This window comes from Cervus canadensis, chromosome 22, assembly GCF_019320065.1.
Source record: "Cervus canadensis isolate Bull #8, Minnesota chromosome 22, ASM1932006v1, whole genome shotgun sequence".
Taxonomy (NCBI): Eukaryota; Metazoa; Chordata; class Mammalia; order Artiodactyla; family Cervidae; genus Cervus; species Cervus canadensis.
Window position 1 is genome coordinate 11,170,329 of NC_057407.1, and position 15,921 is coordinate 11,186,249.

Genomic DNA, 15,921 nt, shown 5'->3' on the forward strand with positions numbered 1-15,921 from the left:
GGGCTCTGATGCGCTCGGACTTCTCCATCTCTTGTGTGGCATGGGTGTCTTTACTCCAGCAGCCTGTGTTTTGGAGAACGTCAGTGAAGAGAGGTTTTCCCGTGGCCACCAGTGCCAAGGGGTCGCGGGAGACTCCTGTCCGTGCAGTTGGCCCCGGCAGCTCTGCTGTGATGCAGCCCGAGAAGGGCCCAGCTGAGGCTCCGCTTCTGTGTCCTCTGCAGGTCATTACTCCCTACACTTCGACGCCTTCCACCACCCCTTGGGTGACACCCCCCCAGCACTCCCCGCCCGGACCTTGCGCAAGGTAATGTTCTGAGGCGACAGCCCCCAGGCTGTGAGGGGAGAGACCCCTGAGGTCTGCCTGCCCTGTTCCTCCCGACAGCCCAGCCTGACAGAAGCTGGGGGTGTTGAGAGACATACTTGGGGTACAGGTGACGCACGTGTCCTGTAACAGATGTGATGGCGGTGGGGAGGTCAGAGGGTCCTGCAGACAGCAACACACGGCACCCAGTGTGAGCGCAAAGAGCAGTGAGAAGCCAGGGTGTAGGTATCAACACACCACAGTTCACAATGTGAGGAAATGTTAACTGTGGGAAGTCGTAGAGCACTTTAAACTGGAGTCCACTCAAAACAAGAAGCATCAGATACCAGACCTTTATGCAAAACTCATTAATTTTTCTGCAAATTGGAAAAGTCTGTCACAGATTCTAGCAGCTGAAGGCACTCATCTGGTCCATGGCCCACTAGGGTTCTTTCTGCCCTCCCCGACGGGCCTGCCGACCCAGCCCTTCTGTCTGTGACCCTACAGCCACAGCCAGAAGCCTGGGACCTGGCTTCATGGGGCACAAAGGCAGGGCCATTTTGGGGCCACAGAAATGCAGGTGATGCTGGGGCATCATAGGCTTGCTGGGGCCAGGGAGAAGGCAGGGGCTTGCTGATGGCTAAACGAGAAACATGCTGTTGATGAGTATTAAAGTTTATTAACATAGGAGACTCCTGGTCTTCTCATCCCGTGGCAGGTATGTCAGCCTGTCTGGAAAGAGGGATTCTCACGCTGCCCCCTTCTCTTTCAGTCGCCCCTGCACCCCATCCCAGCCTCCCCAACCAGCCCCCAGTCGGGCCTGGATGGCAGCAACTCTACGCTGTCTGGCAGTGCCAGCAGCGGCGTGTCTTCCCTGAGCGAGAGTAACTTTGGGCACTCCTCGGAGGCCCCTCCTCGAACCGACACCATGGACTCCATGCCAAGCCAGGCCTGGAACGCTGACGAAGACCTTGAGCCACCCTACCTCCCCGTCCACTACAGCCTCTCCGAGTCCGCCGTCCTGGACTCCATCAAGGCCCAGCCGTGCCGAAGCCACTCGGCCCCGGGATGTGTCATCCCTCAGGACCCCATGGACCCGCCTGCGCTGCCACCCAAGCCCTACCACCCCCGCCTGCCAGCCCTGGAGCACGACGAGGGTGTGCTGCTGCGAGAGGAGGCCGAGAGGCCTCGGGGCTTGCATCGCAAGGCCTCGCTGCCTCCCGGGAGCACCAAGGAAGAGCAGGCACGCATGGCCTGGGAGCACAGCCGAGGGGAACAGTGAGGGGCAGGGAGGCAGCTGGGACACCACCGTCAGTGAGCGGCTTGCCCAACCACCCCGGGTCAGAAAAGCAAGTCCCCCCGCAGAGAGTCCGAGAGGCCTGGCACTCAGGAGAGAACCGCCCCGAGTCTACGTTCTTCTACTGCCGTGAACTCGTGTGTTGCCATGTGCAGAGGCCACAGCAGCATGAAGGGTTGTGGCTTCTCTTTTTATTTCATTTTCTACATTTCCATTTCTATGGGTTTTCCTCTTTCCTTTGTGCAGTAGATGCTGTCTTCCTCCTGCAGTTTCAGACCACATGGAGCTCTAGATGGAGGTACTGCACCACAGAACCGCTTCGCGGGGCCCCTGGGGCAGGAGCCCAGGCCCTCCCCCCAGGGCAGCAATGCACAGAATGGAAATTGCACTAGGGACCTCTTCCTTTGCTGCGTAGACAGAAGAGCTAATGGTTGTATTCAGGGATTGCAGGGACCACGTGGACTATGTCACAGGTGGACAAGGGGGCTACAAGCCATTTTGCACAAATGCCTGCCCACCTGCCTGCTCTTCCATCCAGGAGTGTGCCCCTGAGGAGCTGGCGAGGCCAACCTGCTGGCACAGGCATGGGACAGCCTAACTGCACGCCCAGGGTGCACTGCCAGGCTTCCGTGGGCCAGCCCTGCCTCCTCCTCTACTTTGGATTTCCCGTCCATCATTTTTATTTCTGACTCTTCGCTCCCCTCCACTCTTAACATACCCCATGCCCTGCTGGAGGCCCGTGGTGCATGGATCTGCAGTGGTCTCCTAGCCTCTGGAGCTTGAGTGGGGGTTGGAGCCAAAGGGACTGCCCTCACCACCTTCCTCCCCGGGCCCAGGCAGCCATGTGTTGCGAGACAAGCTGATAGAGGAGTGAGGCTGGGGTGTGGCAGGGCCGGAAATCCTCTGAGCTTTCAGAAGTGGCCAGCATGCCTGTCCTCCAGCTCCTGAATCAGGGATTTTCAGCACTACCTCTGAGCAGCCGGGTGGCTGCCCAGCCAGGCTCCGAAGGCCTGAGGACTTGCAATCAGGTTCAGCAAGTTCCTGGGTAAAAAGGACAGTTGGCAGGGAGGGGGACTCCTCCTAGAAGCAGAAAGCCACGCAGGTTGAATTATCCCCTCCCAGGAGCCAAGTGCACGATCCCAGCTCCAGGCCCATGGGACCACCACTCAGGGTTCAGGGTGAGCAAGAGGGCAGTTTCTCCAGCCTCCGCAGTCTGTTGGGCAGAAGGCAGTGATGTCTTTATAGGAAACTTTCAGGTCAGGGCACTGATTTTCCTCTTGGTTTATTAGTTGGGGGAATAGGGTGGGGTGGCAATAGTATTTTACCAGGGTGCTTCTAAGTTACTTTTAAAAACTTTACAAAACATTTATTTGCTTGAGTTCACAACTTGACAGTCACGAGGCTGCCTTCTCCTTGCTGAGCAGCTACGTTCTCCCTTAGCTCCTCTTCCACTGGCCCATCTGACTTCCCTGGTTAGGGTGTCTTTCACCTGTAAACAAATGCCAACTTGTTTAACAGGAATGCCAGCAAGTAATTTATGAGCTAAGATGGGGGGCCACGTTACCTTCAGGGAGGCTGGGAGTATTTTATCACCAGTGTGGGTCCTGATACTTGAAGGGTGACTCCAAGCAGAGTGGGTCAGTCCAGGCAGGCCTGAACCATCTGGTGTTCCCAAGTGTAACAGTCGGGGACTAGCTTTGGATTTCTTAGATAGTTCACATTTTTGGTTTTGGGGCACTCCTGAACCTCAGTCCCTGGACAAGGCAGTCCTCATGTAAGAACACCTTCCTTCTCCACCTGGGGGCATGGGAGGGTAGAGAGGAGAGTGTGGGTTCCTTTGGTCTTGCCTTCTGCAGGGTGAGCCAGGTTTGTTTTCCCTCTCCATTTTTCCCAAATTCAATGAAAAGGACATATTCCAAATCCCCTTCCTTGGAGAATCAGCCAGTCTGAAGGGAAGTGGGAGGCCAGAGATGAGAATTCTCTGAAAAGATTGTGAAATACTGATTTTCATTCTTTCAAGCTTATTTGTAAATACCTATTTGAATGCTGTGTATTTGTACAGGAATTTGAGCAAAAAATGTATAGAGTGTGCTGTCCAATTGGTATTCAGCCCTATAAATGTGTTTTTAACCTCTGGCATTCTGTGCTTATTTAAAATAAGAAAACTTCTAACCATTTCTTTTGTGTATTTATGTTAAAAATAAGAAGTGACTTAATGGTCTTAACCTGTATCAGAAAGCAAAGTTAAAAGAAAAAAAAAAAATTTGTACTAGTGTCCCAAAAAAGTATTTTACTGTATATATTGTGGTAGCATGTTCTCAATCCAGCAAGTAATGTGAAATTTTAGATGTAAATATCTGCCACTTGCCTTCCCCCCTTTCCCCACTCCCTTGACTGCTGTTATGTGAATTAAAGATGAATTCCTGATACTGACCCACTGACTTCACTGACTGGGAGGGAGCAGCGCAAAGTGCCCCCTCCAACCCTTGCCGCTGGGCTCCAAGCCCTTTCAGCCCCATAGAAATCTCTTCTCCGTCCTGAGCACAGAGCCAACCTTTCCCACGTCCGGCCTTCAAGCACAGGGAGCCAAGACTTGCACCGGGAAGGAGGGCAGCCGAGGGCCCAGAGCGCTCAGCTGGAAAGCAAGAGAGCGAGAACCAGCCGCCTCGGCTAGGCTCCCGAGGCTTGTGAGTAAAAGGGGGAAGAAGGGGTCTTCCCGGGGGGGGGGCGGGGGGCCAAACCTCCGAAGCCGCCAATCTCCCAAGTAAGGCGGGATGCTTACGATCTCAAAGCCAGGCAACCAGTCCCGGCCCGGGCTCCCCTCTGAGCTCTGGGAAGACAGCCTGGAGGGGAGCCCCTCCTACGGGCAACCCCTCCTACCCGACATCTGTCCACCCCGACCGGGTCCTCCTGTCGACCTGTCGGAGCAATCCGGGCTCTCCTCAGCGGTTCCCCAAAGGCTGGTTCCCCAGCCCACGTGGTTCCTTAAGAAAAAGGAAAGAAATCTCTTCAGAGCCTTGCCTGCGGCCGGCTGCCCTCCCTGCCTGTTGGGTTGCGGCTGACCACAGAGCCCCTGACCTGCACCACGAGTCGGGACCAGAGCGGAGAAGTCCGTGGGCTTCTTCGGGAGGACTTGGGGCCCAAAACAGACAGTACACAGAGCAACTGAGCAGGCGCGGGGCAGCGGCCGAATCCCACTCCAGCCTGCGGCGATCCGTCTCGGCCACAGCCTCTGCCCCTACCAAAGATGGTGACTGAGCCGCTTCCGCCGCCTCTGCTGCCGCTTCCTGCGAGCAGCCCCGGTTCAATCAGCGGTCGACAACTGTCTAGGGCGGAGGGCGGGCGATGCCACCAGCCAATAAGGAAGGGTAGCGTGGAGCCGCTCTTGTGGGCTCCGAGGCGCGTGGACCAATGGGGAAACGGTGTGTGGGAGAGCGTGGGAGGGCGCCAGCCAATAGGGAGCCACGGCGCGCGGCCGGGACCTGGGGGCTGCTTCGCACGGCGGGCGCGGTTCAGTCCGGCGAAGGCGGCGGCGGCGGAGGGTGGTGGAGGATGTGGGCCACGCACGGGCTGGCCGTGGCGCTGGCTCTGAGCGTGCTCCCGGCCAGCCGGGCGTTGCGGCCGGGTGACTGCGAAGGTAAGGCGGAGTTGGGGGTCTGAGCGCTGTGGCCGGCCTGGCGGCGGCGCTGAACCCAACCCAACCCAACCACCAGAAGGCTGAGAGGCTGGGGCTGATGCGGGCGGGGGCGGCCGGCCCCAGCGGGGTCTGCGAGAGAGGAGAGACCAACGCCGAGTCTAGAAAACATTTCCTGGGCCTAAAAAACATTGTTCCGACGAGAACGTTAGGACTAGATCGTACAGACAGTTTGGCCTGAAACTGAGATAACGCCGGAGTTTTGGTCCTTAACCATCACTGGGCAGAGGCTCCTGGGAGCGGTTCTGGCCCAGGTTGGGGAGTCTTGAGGGCCGCCCGTGGGCACCGCGCCTGGTGTGATAGGGTTGCAAAGATTCATGTTGGGGTTCGGTGTTGCATTTGGGAATGAGTAGCATTTGCATTGGTTTTTTCTCTTCGGCCTCTAGTTTGTCCATTTATGAGGTCACAGTGAGCCTAGCTCAAGGACACGTGTTCAATCTCGGTTTAAACTTTATGGAAAGAGCAGATAGGGGCCATTTGTGGGTCATTAGGTGATGCTTGTTCCCCGCATCCCCTGGGTGTACTCGGGGACCCAGCAACCCGGAGCACGGTTCTGTCTACCTGTGGGCACCCGAGAAAATCCGGTGGCAGAAAAACTCCCCTTTCTCCGTGTCTCCTATTTAAAATTGCTGCTGGAGTTCCCGCCTGGTGAATTGGCCTGCAATTTGGTGATGACTGGAGCATCTTCCTTCTTTCTCTTTTCCAGTTTGTATTTCTTATCTGGGAAGATTTTACCAGGACCTCAAAGACAGAGATGTCACATTCTCTCCAGCCTCTATTGAAAAAGAACTTATAAAGTTCTGCCGTGAAGCTAGAGGCAAAGAGAATCGGTTGGTAAGTAGCTGTTTGGCCCTCCCCAGGCTGGCCCTTGCCAGCGTTTTAAGTATCCACTTCCCAGGCCTGGAAGTACAAGACCCCGCCCACTTGTCTATTGAGGAGGCCAGCTGTTCCTGTCAGTGAACTAATGTGGGTCTGAAGTGCTTTCTGTATTTGGCCATTGGGATGTTATTCTCTTAGTGTTGATTAAGCACCTACTGTGTGCTGGACACCGGAAATACCAGGGGAGAGTAGTGACAGGCAAATGATGCAGTGGGATGCAAGTTGTGCAGAAAATGGACCAGGAGGGTATGGTAGAGAGGGTAGGCACTAACTTAGACAGTAGTCAAGAATTTTTCTGAGACAGGGTCATCATTATGGAGGGGGAAAGAACCTTACAGGCAGAGGGAACAGCCAATGTGAGTGCCCAGAGGCCAGAGCAATCTTGGCATGAGTGAGGACCGGTGATGATGACGGAATGGGCACAGGGGAGGCTAGGGCTGAATTAAGGACAAGAGCCCTAATGAAACAATAGTTTTGGTAACCTCAGCTTCCCTGGCAGTCTCTGGTTTGTCTTTCTGTTTAAAGGTTTGAACCTTGGTGACTTTTAAATTCATCTGGTGACTGTCAGCTCTGGGACCAAGTGTGTACTAAGAGCCTGGGGTTTATGCTCAATCTGACTGCCAGTACAGATGGGGCGTGGGAAAATGAGGTCCTGGCAGAGACAGAAGATGTGTGCCTTGGAGGAGATAGCTCTCAAGGGGCACCTCCTGAAGGCCATTGTCCTTTCTTGCCACAGTGCTACTACATTGGGGCCACAGAGGATGCAGCCACCAAGATCATCAACGAGGTGTCCAAGCCCCTGTCCCACCACATCCCTGTGGAGAAGATCTGTGAGAAGCTCAAGAAGAAAGACAGTCAGATCTGTGAACTGAAGTATGGTGAGTGTGGCATTATTTAACCAACACTGAATTCTCTCTCTGCTCAGGCATTAATGAACTGTACTTTCTAGCCGGGGAAGGCAGGTGATAAACTAGAAACTTCATGAGTGAGTTACGTAGCAAGGTTGGTGGTGGTAAATGGGCAGGGGCACAGACTCAACCTTGCATCCTGGTGGGTGGAGGTCAGAAGAGGCCTCAGTGAAAGTGCAAGTCGCTCTGTCGTGTCTGACGCTTTGCCACTCCATGGACTGTACAGTCCATGGAATTCTCCAGGCCAGAATACTGGAGTGGGTAACCTTTCCCTTCTCCAGGGGCTCTTCCCAACCCAGGGATCAAACCCAGGTCTCCCACATTGCAGGCGGATTCCTTACCAGCTGAGCTCACACAAGGGAAGCCCAAGAATACTGGAGTGGGTAGCCTATCCCTCCTCCAGCAGATCTGCCCAACCCAGGAGTCAAACTGGGGTCTCCTGCATTGCAGGTGGCTTCTTTACCAACTGAGCTGTCAGGGAAGCCCAGGAGGTGACATTTCAACAGACTTTGAAAAGGAAGTGGGGGATTAGCCACTGGCACAGCTAAGGGAAGAGCATTACAGGCAGATGCAAAAGCAGCCAGTGCCATGATGGGTGGGCAGATCATAGAGGGCCTTGCATGTTGGTGAAGATTTGGGTTTTAGTCTGAGGGAAGATGAGAATGTTGGGATTTGAGCAGAGAAGAGATGTTGTCTGACTTGGCTTTAACAGGCTTGTCCTGACTGCACACTCTGAAGGCTGAGTGACTTTTACTATTTTGAAAAGAACAGCTGTGTCCCAACAGGAAAGCCTAAGGTTATGGGCACACAGCATCTCTTTTGCCGAAGAAGTTTCCAGTGGGAAAAACAGTTCAGGTCTTCAGAAAGAATCGGGTTGAGGAAGAGTTGTTCTCTTCCATAAAACTGAGACAGCACCAGCATGTTTTACCATGAATTGAGTGTCCAAGGCCTGCGTTTTACCCTGTTGTGTCAAGGATAACTGGTCTGAGAGTGATCCTAGTTTAGTGCTTCTGGCACAGATCTCTCTGTGATCACAGGTGGTCATGGAGAGTAAGCTCCTAACTCAAGAGCCCGACCAGGGTCTGTGTTAGGAAACAGGCCAAGGGGTCTGTCTGCTCTGTCGCCCTAGAACTGTCATTCTCTAGTGCCGTGAGCTCTACGGTGACTGTTTAGTAAGAGGCACTTGGCATGGGCGCCATCTTCCTCCTAGAAGGTTCCTTCTGTAGGGACCACATGGCCTCCATGTGTCCGTGCTGACACCTGCATGTGTCTCTCCCCTACAGTCAGTAGGTCTGCTTGTTTTAAGTGACAGTTTGGCTGTGCAAGGACTGTTGGGGTCCACAGTTGCTCCCACCCAGCTGGTTATTCTCCCTGCTCTCTCCTCCAGACAAACAGATTGACCTGAGCACAGTGGACCTGAAGAAGCTCCGAGTTAAAGAGCTAAAGAAGATCCTGGACGACTGGGGGGAGACGTGCAAAGGCTGTGCGGAGAAGTCTGACTACATCCGGAAGATTAATGAACTGATGCCTAAATATGCTCCCAAGGCAGCTAGTTCACGGACTGATTTGTAGTCGGCTCGATCCCTGCTGCTCCTGAGGGGGAAAACACTTCATTTGTGTCTACCCCAAACAGCCTTTTTGTAATTTATTTTTTAGGCAGGCTCCTGACAAAGTCAGGTGTGAAGCCTGGAGCTTTCCTGATGATGCTGGGTCTACAGCGTCCCCTTGGGGGAGATTCACTTTGTTCTGTTGCCGATTTACTCTAGGACTTCAAAGTATGTCTGGGATTTTTTTATTAAAGGAAGAAAATTTCTAGCTGTCCTTGAAGAATTAAAGTGAATACTGAAATAGGGTTTTACCCATGATGAAGATTTCACCGGTTTATGCTTTCCGGTTTACAGAGAGTCTTCAGGTGTATTCACATTTGTCCTTCAACCACCAGTCAATGCTGGGATGCCAGGACAGGACAGGGGCCTGTGGGGCTCTGCAAGAGTGGAGGGAGGAGGTGGGGCTTGATACCCCTGGCCCACAGGGACTGTCCAGAGATGGGGCTGGGTTGCAAGCAAGACTGAGGTTTAATGCAGTTTCCTGCAACGATGACGTCAATAACTGAGTATGTTCAGTACTGTCACATTTCTGAAGCTCCTCATGGCCTGGCTACCTCCATCAGTCACTATCCAGATCTGGCCATCTACTTGTTCAACTCAGTTTGTGGGTCCACTGTCAACCCTAAGCCTCTGGTACCTAGTTGGGGTTTTCCAAGACTGGCAGGAGTTGGTTTAACCAAGAGCCTGTGAGAGGCTGTCTTCTGCCTTTGTTTACCCAAGATAACCTTAACAGTTGAAGTCCTGAGAGGGTGGCCCTGGAGTCTGGTTTTTTAGTTGCTCTTTTGGGGGTTGGTGCCTGGGAAACCCAATGAGCAGCATGAACTGTGACTCAGTGGAGACACCTCTGCTGCTCATGCCCTCAGAGACCACCACAAGGGAAGGACTAAGAAACAGTGCTTCCTTGCTCTCACCTCAGGTCACATCATTTGTGCAGTTCCTAAATTCAAGATTGCCGACGTAAAGGGCCCCCTCAGCTGGCTGTGGGGTCCACTAATGGCTGGGAGCAGCAGGCCCACAATTTTCATGTCAGAAAAGAAAGAATGCACCTCTTAGGCCAGGTGTTCCCTATTTTGAGGAATGAGATGGGCTGTTATGGTCAGACAAGCAAAGTTTTCTGAGCCCCTGAAAGGTGTTGAGGAAATGCATGACTGGAACCAGAAATCTTAGTAGATGGAGCTGTTTCAACCTAGCAGCTGTGTTCTGGTGGCCTCTGTGTCCTGCAGGCTACACCAAACAGGGAAGACAGCCCAACTGCTACCTGAGGGTGACCCCCAAGGATATCTTTAAAAGGGTTAACTCCTTTCTGGAAGTTGCCAAGGAGACCTGGAACGTTAACAGGTGTTTCTTGTAAGACTCTTAATCTAGTGCACCTGCGTTAGCGGCTGCAGGCGCTCCTCGCAAAGGCTTCTGGTCGTGGGAGGACGGAAGACGCGCATGCGCTCTTACCCACGCCACGGTTTCTGTGGCTTAAGTTGGGTCAGGTCCTGTGAAGCCTCCGGTTAACTCTCCATGGAAAATGAAAGCCTCTCTGAGGGGGCTTGGCACCTGAACAGGATTTCCCCTTCATGTCACCACCATGGAGGTGGATACGAGAGCACTGGCCAGGGAGAGGTAAGCGTGGCAAACTGGGTAACTGCTGGGTTCGGCCTTCTCTTCGCCCTTGGTTCCGTGACCCTGCTCTTACAGCCCTCTGTACTCGAATGCCCACGCGGAGGGTGGGCCCCGTTGCTCTAAGGAGCCTAGCCTGTTCCCACCCTAGGAACCACAGGTTTTGTATTTCTGTGCCCAGCCAGGGACCCGACAGGTCTTGCCGTCTGAGTGCATAGCCACGATTCTCAAGACCTCTCGGGCGGGCTGCCACAAGTGAACCTGAACGCAGGGGATAACTCGAGATACGGGGTGTGGGTTCAGGTTGTTAATGCTGGACCCAGTCAGTAGATGCCAAGGCAGGGCTTGGGGGTGGTCACCCAAACCTAGTCCTGGGATTGAGGGAATATCCCATAAAGTTCAAGGCCTGGCACACCCGCGCCTGCGACGCCTCTAGCCAGGAGACCAAGGCTTCTGTCCCTCTCCAGGGCTCCAGTTTCTGTGGAGCCCCGGGCCTCGGCCACGCCAGCCGCACGGTGGCGCCAGAGCTCACAGTGCGGGCGGGTTCGCCCGCTAGCCACAGGGTCACGTGGTACGGGCGGCGCGGCCCGATGACGCACGCCCGGCGCTGCCCTCGCCCCGCCCACCGTGGGGGTCACGTGGGAGGCCGGCGCAGCCTGATAACGCGGCTCCCAGGCACTCAGCGCAGCTCCCGCCCCGCCCCGTCGCCGCGCCGAGTCCTTTTGTCCAAGATGGCGGCGCCGGGGGCGCTGCCTCCTCGGCCGCCGCCGCCGCCGCTGTGAGGGGCCTGCGGGCCGCCCGCCCGCCAGCCGCGCCGGCGCCATGAAGAGGCAGAGCGAGCGAGACTCCAGCCCGAGCGGGCGCGGCTCGTCATCGTCGGCCAAGCGGCCGCGGGAGCGCGAACGGGAGGCGGAGGCGGGCGGGCGGCGGGCGGCGCACAAGGCCTCGGGCGGCGCCAAGCACCCCGTTCCAACGCGGGCCCGCGACAAACCTCGCGGTAGCGGGGGCAGCGGTGGTGGGCATCGCGACGGCCGAGGCGCCGGGGACGCGAATCACCGTGCGAGCAGCGGCCGCTCCTCGGGCTCGGGCGCCGGCGGCGGGGGACGCGGTGGCAAGGCCTCAGGGGACCCAGGCGCTTCGGGCGCGTCGCCCCGCGCATCTCCGCTACCGCCACCTCCGCCGCCGCCCGGAGCCGAGCCCACGGGTCCCGGCTCCTCAGCGGCTGCACCCGAGTACAAGACGCTGCTCATCAGCAGCCTGAGCCCCGCGCTGCCCGCCGAGCACCTGGAAGATCGGCTCTTCCACCAGTTTAAGCGCTTCGGCGAGATCAGCCTGCGCCTGTCGCACACGCCTGAGCTGGGCCGCGTGGCCTACGTGAACTTCCGGCACCCGCAGGACGCGCGTGAGGCCCGCCAACACGCCCTGGCCCGCCAGCTGCTGCTCTACGACCGCCCGCTCAAGGTGGAGCCCGTGTACCTGCGAGGCGGCGGCGGCGGCGGCGGGAGCAGCCGGCGAAGCAGCAGCAGCAGCGCCGCCGCCTCCACTCCGCCCCCGGGCCCGCCCGCGCCTGCCGACCCGCTCGGCTACCTCCCGCTGCACGGCGGCTACCAGTACAAGCAGCGTTCTCTGTCCCCGGTTGCCGCCCCTCCGCTGCGGGAGCCCCGCGCCCGCCACGCTGCCGCAGCCTTTGCTCTGGATGCGGCGGCCGCCGCCGCCGCTGTAGGCCTGTCCCGGGAGCGGGCCTTGGACTACTACGGGCTGTATGACGACCGCGGGCGACCCTACGGCTACCCGGCCGTGTGCGAAGAGGACCTGATGCCCGAGGACGACCAGCGGGCCACGCGCAACCTCTTCATTGGGAACCTGGACCACAGCGTGTCAGAGGTGGAGCTGCGACGGGCTTTCGAGAAGTACGGCATCATTGAGGAGGTGGTCATCAAGAGACCCGCCCGTGGGCAGGGCGGTGCGTATGCCTTCCTGAAGTTCCAGAACCTGGACATGGCCCACCGGGCCAAGGTGGGCATGTCGGGTCGGGTGATAGGCCGCAATCCCATTAAGATAGGGTACGGCAAGGCCAACCCCACTACGCGCCTCTGGGTGGGTGGCTTGGGACCTAACACCTCACTGGCGGCTCTGGCCCGGGAGTTTGACCGTTTTGGGAGCATTCGGACCATTGATCATGTCAAGGGAGATAGCTTTGCCTACATCCAGTACGAGAGCTTGGACGCAGCCCAGGCCGCCTGTGCTAAAATGAGGGGCTTTCCCTTGGGGGGTCCGGACCGCAGGCTGCGCGTGGATTTTGCCAAAGCAGAGGAGACTCGGTATCCCCAGCAGTACCAGCCCTCCCCTCTTCCTGTGCACTATGAGCTGCTCCCAGACGGGTACACCCGGCACCGGAACCTGGATGCCGATCTGCGGGTGCGGGACAGGACCCCTCCACACCTCCTGTACTCAGATCGAGAGCGGACCTTTTTGGAAGGGGACTGGACCAGCCCCAGTAAAAGCTCTGACCGCCGAAACAGCCTCGAGGGCTATAGCCGCTCAGTGCGCAGCCGGAGTGGTGAGCGCTGGGGAGGAGATGGGGACCGGGGCCTGCCCAAGGCCTGGGAGGACAGGCGGAAGCGCCGGAGCCTCTCCAGCGATCGCGGAAGGGCCACCCACTCCCCTTACGAGGAACGGAGCAGGACCAAGGGTGGTGGGCAGCCTGCGGACCGAGGCTCCGACCGCACCCCGGAGCGTGGCCGCAAGGAAAACCATTCCAGTGAAGGGACCAAGGAGTCCGGCAGCAACTCCCTCAGCAACAGCCGACACGGGGCGGAGGAGCGGAGCCACCACCACCACCACGAGGCTCCCGACTCTTCCCACGGGAAGAAGACCCGAGAGAGCGAGCGCAATCACCGGACCACTGAGGCCGAGCCCAAGCCTCTGGAAGAGCCAAAACACGAGACCAAAAAGCTCAAGAGTCTCTCAGAGTATGCCCAGACGCTGCAGCTGGGTTGGAACGGGCTCCTGGTGTTGAAAAACAGCTGCTTCCCGACATCTATGCACATCCTAGAGGGGGACCAGGGGGTGATCAGCAGTCTCCTCAAAGACCATACTTCCGGGAGTAAGTTGACCCAGCTGAAGATTGCCCAGCGCCTTCGCCTGGACCAGCCCAAGCTCGATGAGGTCACGCGACGCATCAAGCAGGGGAGCCCCAATGGCTACGCAGTGCTCCTGGCCACCCAGGCGACCCCCAGTGGGCCTGGCTCCGAGGGGATGCCCACGGTGGAGCCTGGCCTACAGAGGCGGCTTCTCAGGAACCTGGTCTCCTACTTGAAACAGAAGCAGGCTGCAGGGGTGATCAGCCTGCCAGTGGGTGGATCCAAGGGCAGAGACAGCACGGGCATGCTCTACGCCTTCCCACCCTGTGACTTCTCACAGCAGTACCTCCAGTCAGCACTGAGGACATTGGGCAAGCTAGAGGAAGAGCACATGGTGATAGTTATAGTGAGAGACACAGCCTAGCCCAGACCTGGCCTTTGCAGCCTGTTCGTCACTAAAGCAGTTATTTTAAAATCTGACCACCGCCGCCCTGCACCCCCTGGCCCATCTTACACCCTTGATTTGAATTCTCTGCTGGGTTACTCTGTTTCATTTGGTAGGGGACCAAAGTCCTATCTCCCCATCAAAAACTAAGTTCTTAGGTTTGGGTTTTTTGTTTGTTTGGTTTTTTTTTACCGTGATGAGAAGGGACTCCTGTCATGTTGACTTCTAGTGTATGAAATACTGTCTGCTGTGTTCTGTATTTTTTTATTTTTTGACTAACTGTATGGAAAATTGTCAGTAAAGCCTTTGTCAGAGGATGGATTTTTAATCCTGTTCAGAGTCCTGGTTTAATCACATGATTTTCTCAAAGGATGGAAGACTGTCCCCCGCTGCCTGCACATATGCCTTCCGTCATCTTTCCACTGCCCGCGTGTCCCCCCGCCCTGCTGCATTGTGCCGGTCAGCCCCCAGCTCCATTCACGGGCGTTTCTACTTTGGGCTGAGAGCAAGTGGGTTTCATATCAGACCATGCCATGCCAGCCTCCACAGGGCCCATTGCACAGGAAGGGGTTAAGCCTAAGTCTAGCCAGCCGCCGTGGTAGTTTTTGTTTTCCTGCCATGAACAATGTGTGTGTCCGTCAGATTGAACAAAGCACCTAGTTTTCAGGCCTTTTTAAAGCAGGTGGACCTTAGCAGTCATGTGGTGTGGTAGTCATGGGAGGAGCAGCGCAATATTGGGGTCTTGGTGTCTGCGTCCAGCTTCCTTCTCTCGTTAGCCTCCCTTCTCCCCTTAATGCAGCAGCCCGGGGATACCCAGGTGGAGACGGTGCTCCTTCGGACTCCCAGGGGCACTGGTGGTCAAACGTTGGAGTGGAGCGGGAAAGCCCACTTTCCTTGGTTAATCCTTGAACTTTTCTCAGTGCTTGTGAATTGTGGCTTTTCCTGTGATGGTTCAGGGCTGGTGTGGGCCTCTGCCCGGTCAGTGGAGCAGAGTGAGGGACACGGGATCCCTGGCCTGAAGAGTTTTTGATGGCGGACAAAGGGTTAGGAAGATGCTCTTGTAAACTGACGTAACTTTCTCAGGTGGAAAGTGAGCGCTGGTACCTCGGGCCTCCCGCCCTGATACTGCTGAGGTGGGGACCACTGGAAAAAGGGGTTCCTCTCTGGGGAAATGTCACAGTTGCTGAGGTGTTGGGCAGTGCTGGAAGCCAAAGCCATGCAGGCTGGGGAGAAGTGGGGAGGCACCCCCAAGCTGGGAGGGAAAGCTGGCTTGCAAACAGCCCCAAGTTCTCTGACCATGTGTCTCTACAAGCAGTATGGCCAGCTTGGCAGATGAAGCCAGCAGTGTCGGGGACCAGGGAGGGACATCAGTCACACAGCAGTGGCCACCATAGAACACTTTTTCGGAATGTTTGTGGCGGTTTAGATGGTCCAAAAGCATCACTGTCAAGGCTGAGGGAGAACAGATGCTCCATTAAGGGAAATGAGCCCCCAGGTGACCGGGAACCATGGGTTCTATTGACATGCTGTCCCCTCTCTAGGTTTGGTCCACTACCCTGACTGCCACGAGACAGCGCAGGTGACAGCTGAGATGTTTTGAGAGAAAGTTCGTGAGATGGAGGCTGGGGCTCTGTGCGGACCTCATGAGAATACAGGCCTCTCCCCAGGAACAGTGAAAGAGGTGACTTTTTAAGACCTTAGAGATTTAAACGGGAAGGAAGGTGCCAGGGGAAGTACTGCTCCCTGGGCTTCAGCTGTTGCTAATGAACAAGCGCGTTCATAATGTGAAACTCAGGAAGTGTTGAATGTGTTTGTACTTGAGTTTCAGCCACATCTGCCAGGTATCTGAGCAAAGCAGTGTGGGGTGCAGACCACAGCTGCACCATCCCAGGCAGTGGGGACCACGGGGAGCCGGAGTGGCCTCATCTTGCTTGGAACAGGTGGTGGTGTTAAGTCATTCAGTCATGTCCGACTCTGTGCAACTGCATGGACCGTAGCCTGCCAGGCTCCTCTGTCCCTGGGATTTCCCAGACAAGAATACTGGAGAGGGTAGCCACGCCATCCTCCAGGGGATCTTCCTGACCCAGGGATCTCCTGCA

General features: G+C 56.5%; 3 protein-coding genes across 9 annotated transcripts in view; all 3 read left to right on the forward strand.

Moving 5' to 3' along the window:
- The window catches only part of DOCK3 (dedicator of cytokinesis 3), a 288,068-nt gene extending 284,037 nt beyond the window's left edge, over positions 1 to 4,031 (forward strand). For all 7 annotated transcript variants that reach the window (XM_043443221.1, XM_043443227.1, XM_043443222.1 and 4 more), the window contains 2 exons: positions 222 to 304; positions 1,074 to 4,031. In XM_043443221.1, coding sequence (XP_043299156.1) covers positions 222 to 304; positions 1,074 to 1,583 — 593 coding nt within the window. In that variant the 3' untranslated portion in view covers positions 1,584 to 4,031. The remainder of the gene's footprint in view (positions 1 to 221; positions 305 to 1,073) is intronic.
- A 1,047-nt stretch (positions 4,032 to 5,078) lies between these two features.
- MANF (mesencephalic astrocyte derived neurotrophic factor) lies at positions 5,079 to 8,900 on the forward strand. Its single transcript, XM_043443234.1, has 4 exons — positions 5,079 to 5,235; positions 5,999 to 6,126; positions 6,908 to 7,049; positions 8,467 to 8,900. The coding sequence occupies exons 1-4, from the start codon at positions 5,151 to 5,153 to the stop codon at positions 8,649 to 8,651; spliced, it is 540 nt and encodes a 179-aa protein (XP_043299169.1). The 5' UTR covers positions 5,079 to 5,150; the 3' UTR covers positions 8,652 to 8,900.
- Positions 8,901 to 10,979: 2,079 nt separating this feature from the next.
- On the forward strand, positions 10,980 to 14,150 carry RBM15B (RNA binding motif protein 15B). Its single transcript, XM_043443233.1, has one exon. It carries the CDS (start codon positions 11,117 to 11,119, stop codon positions 13,799 to 13,801), a length of 2,685 nt encoding a protein of 894 aa, XP_043299168.1. The 5' UTR covers positions 10,980 to 11,116; the 3' UTR covers positions 13,802 to 14,150.
- Positions 14,151 to 15,921: the final 1,771 nt, after the last annotated feature.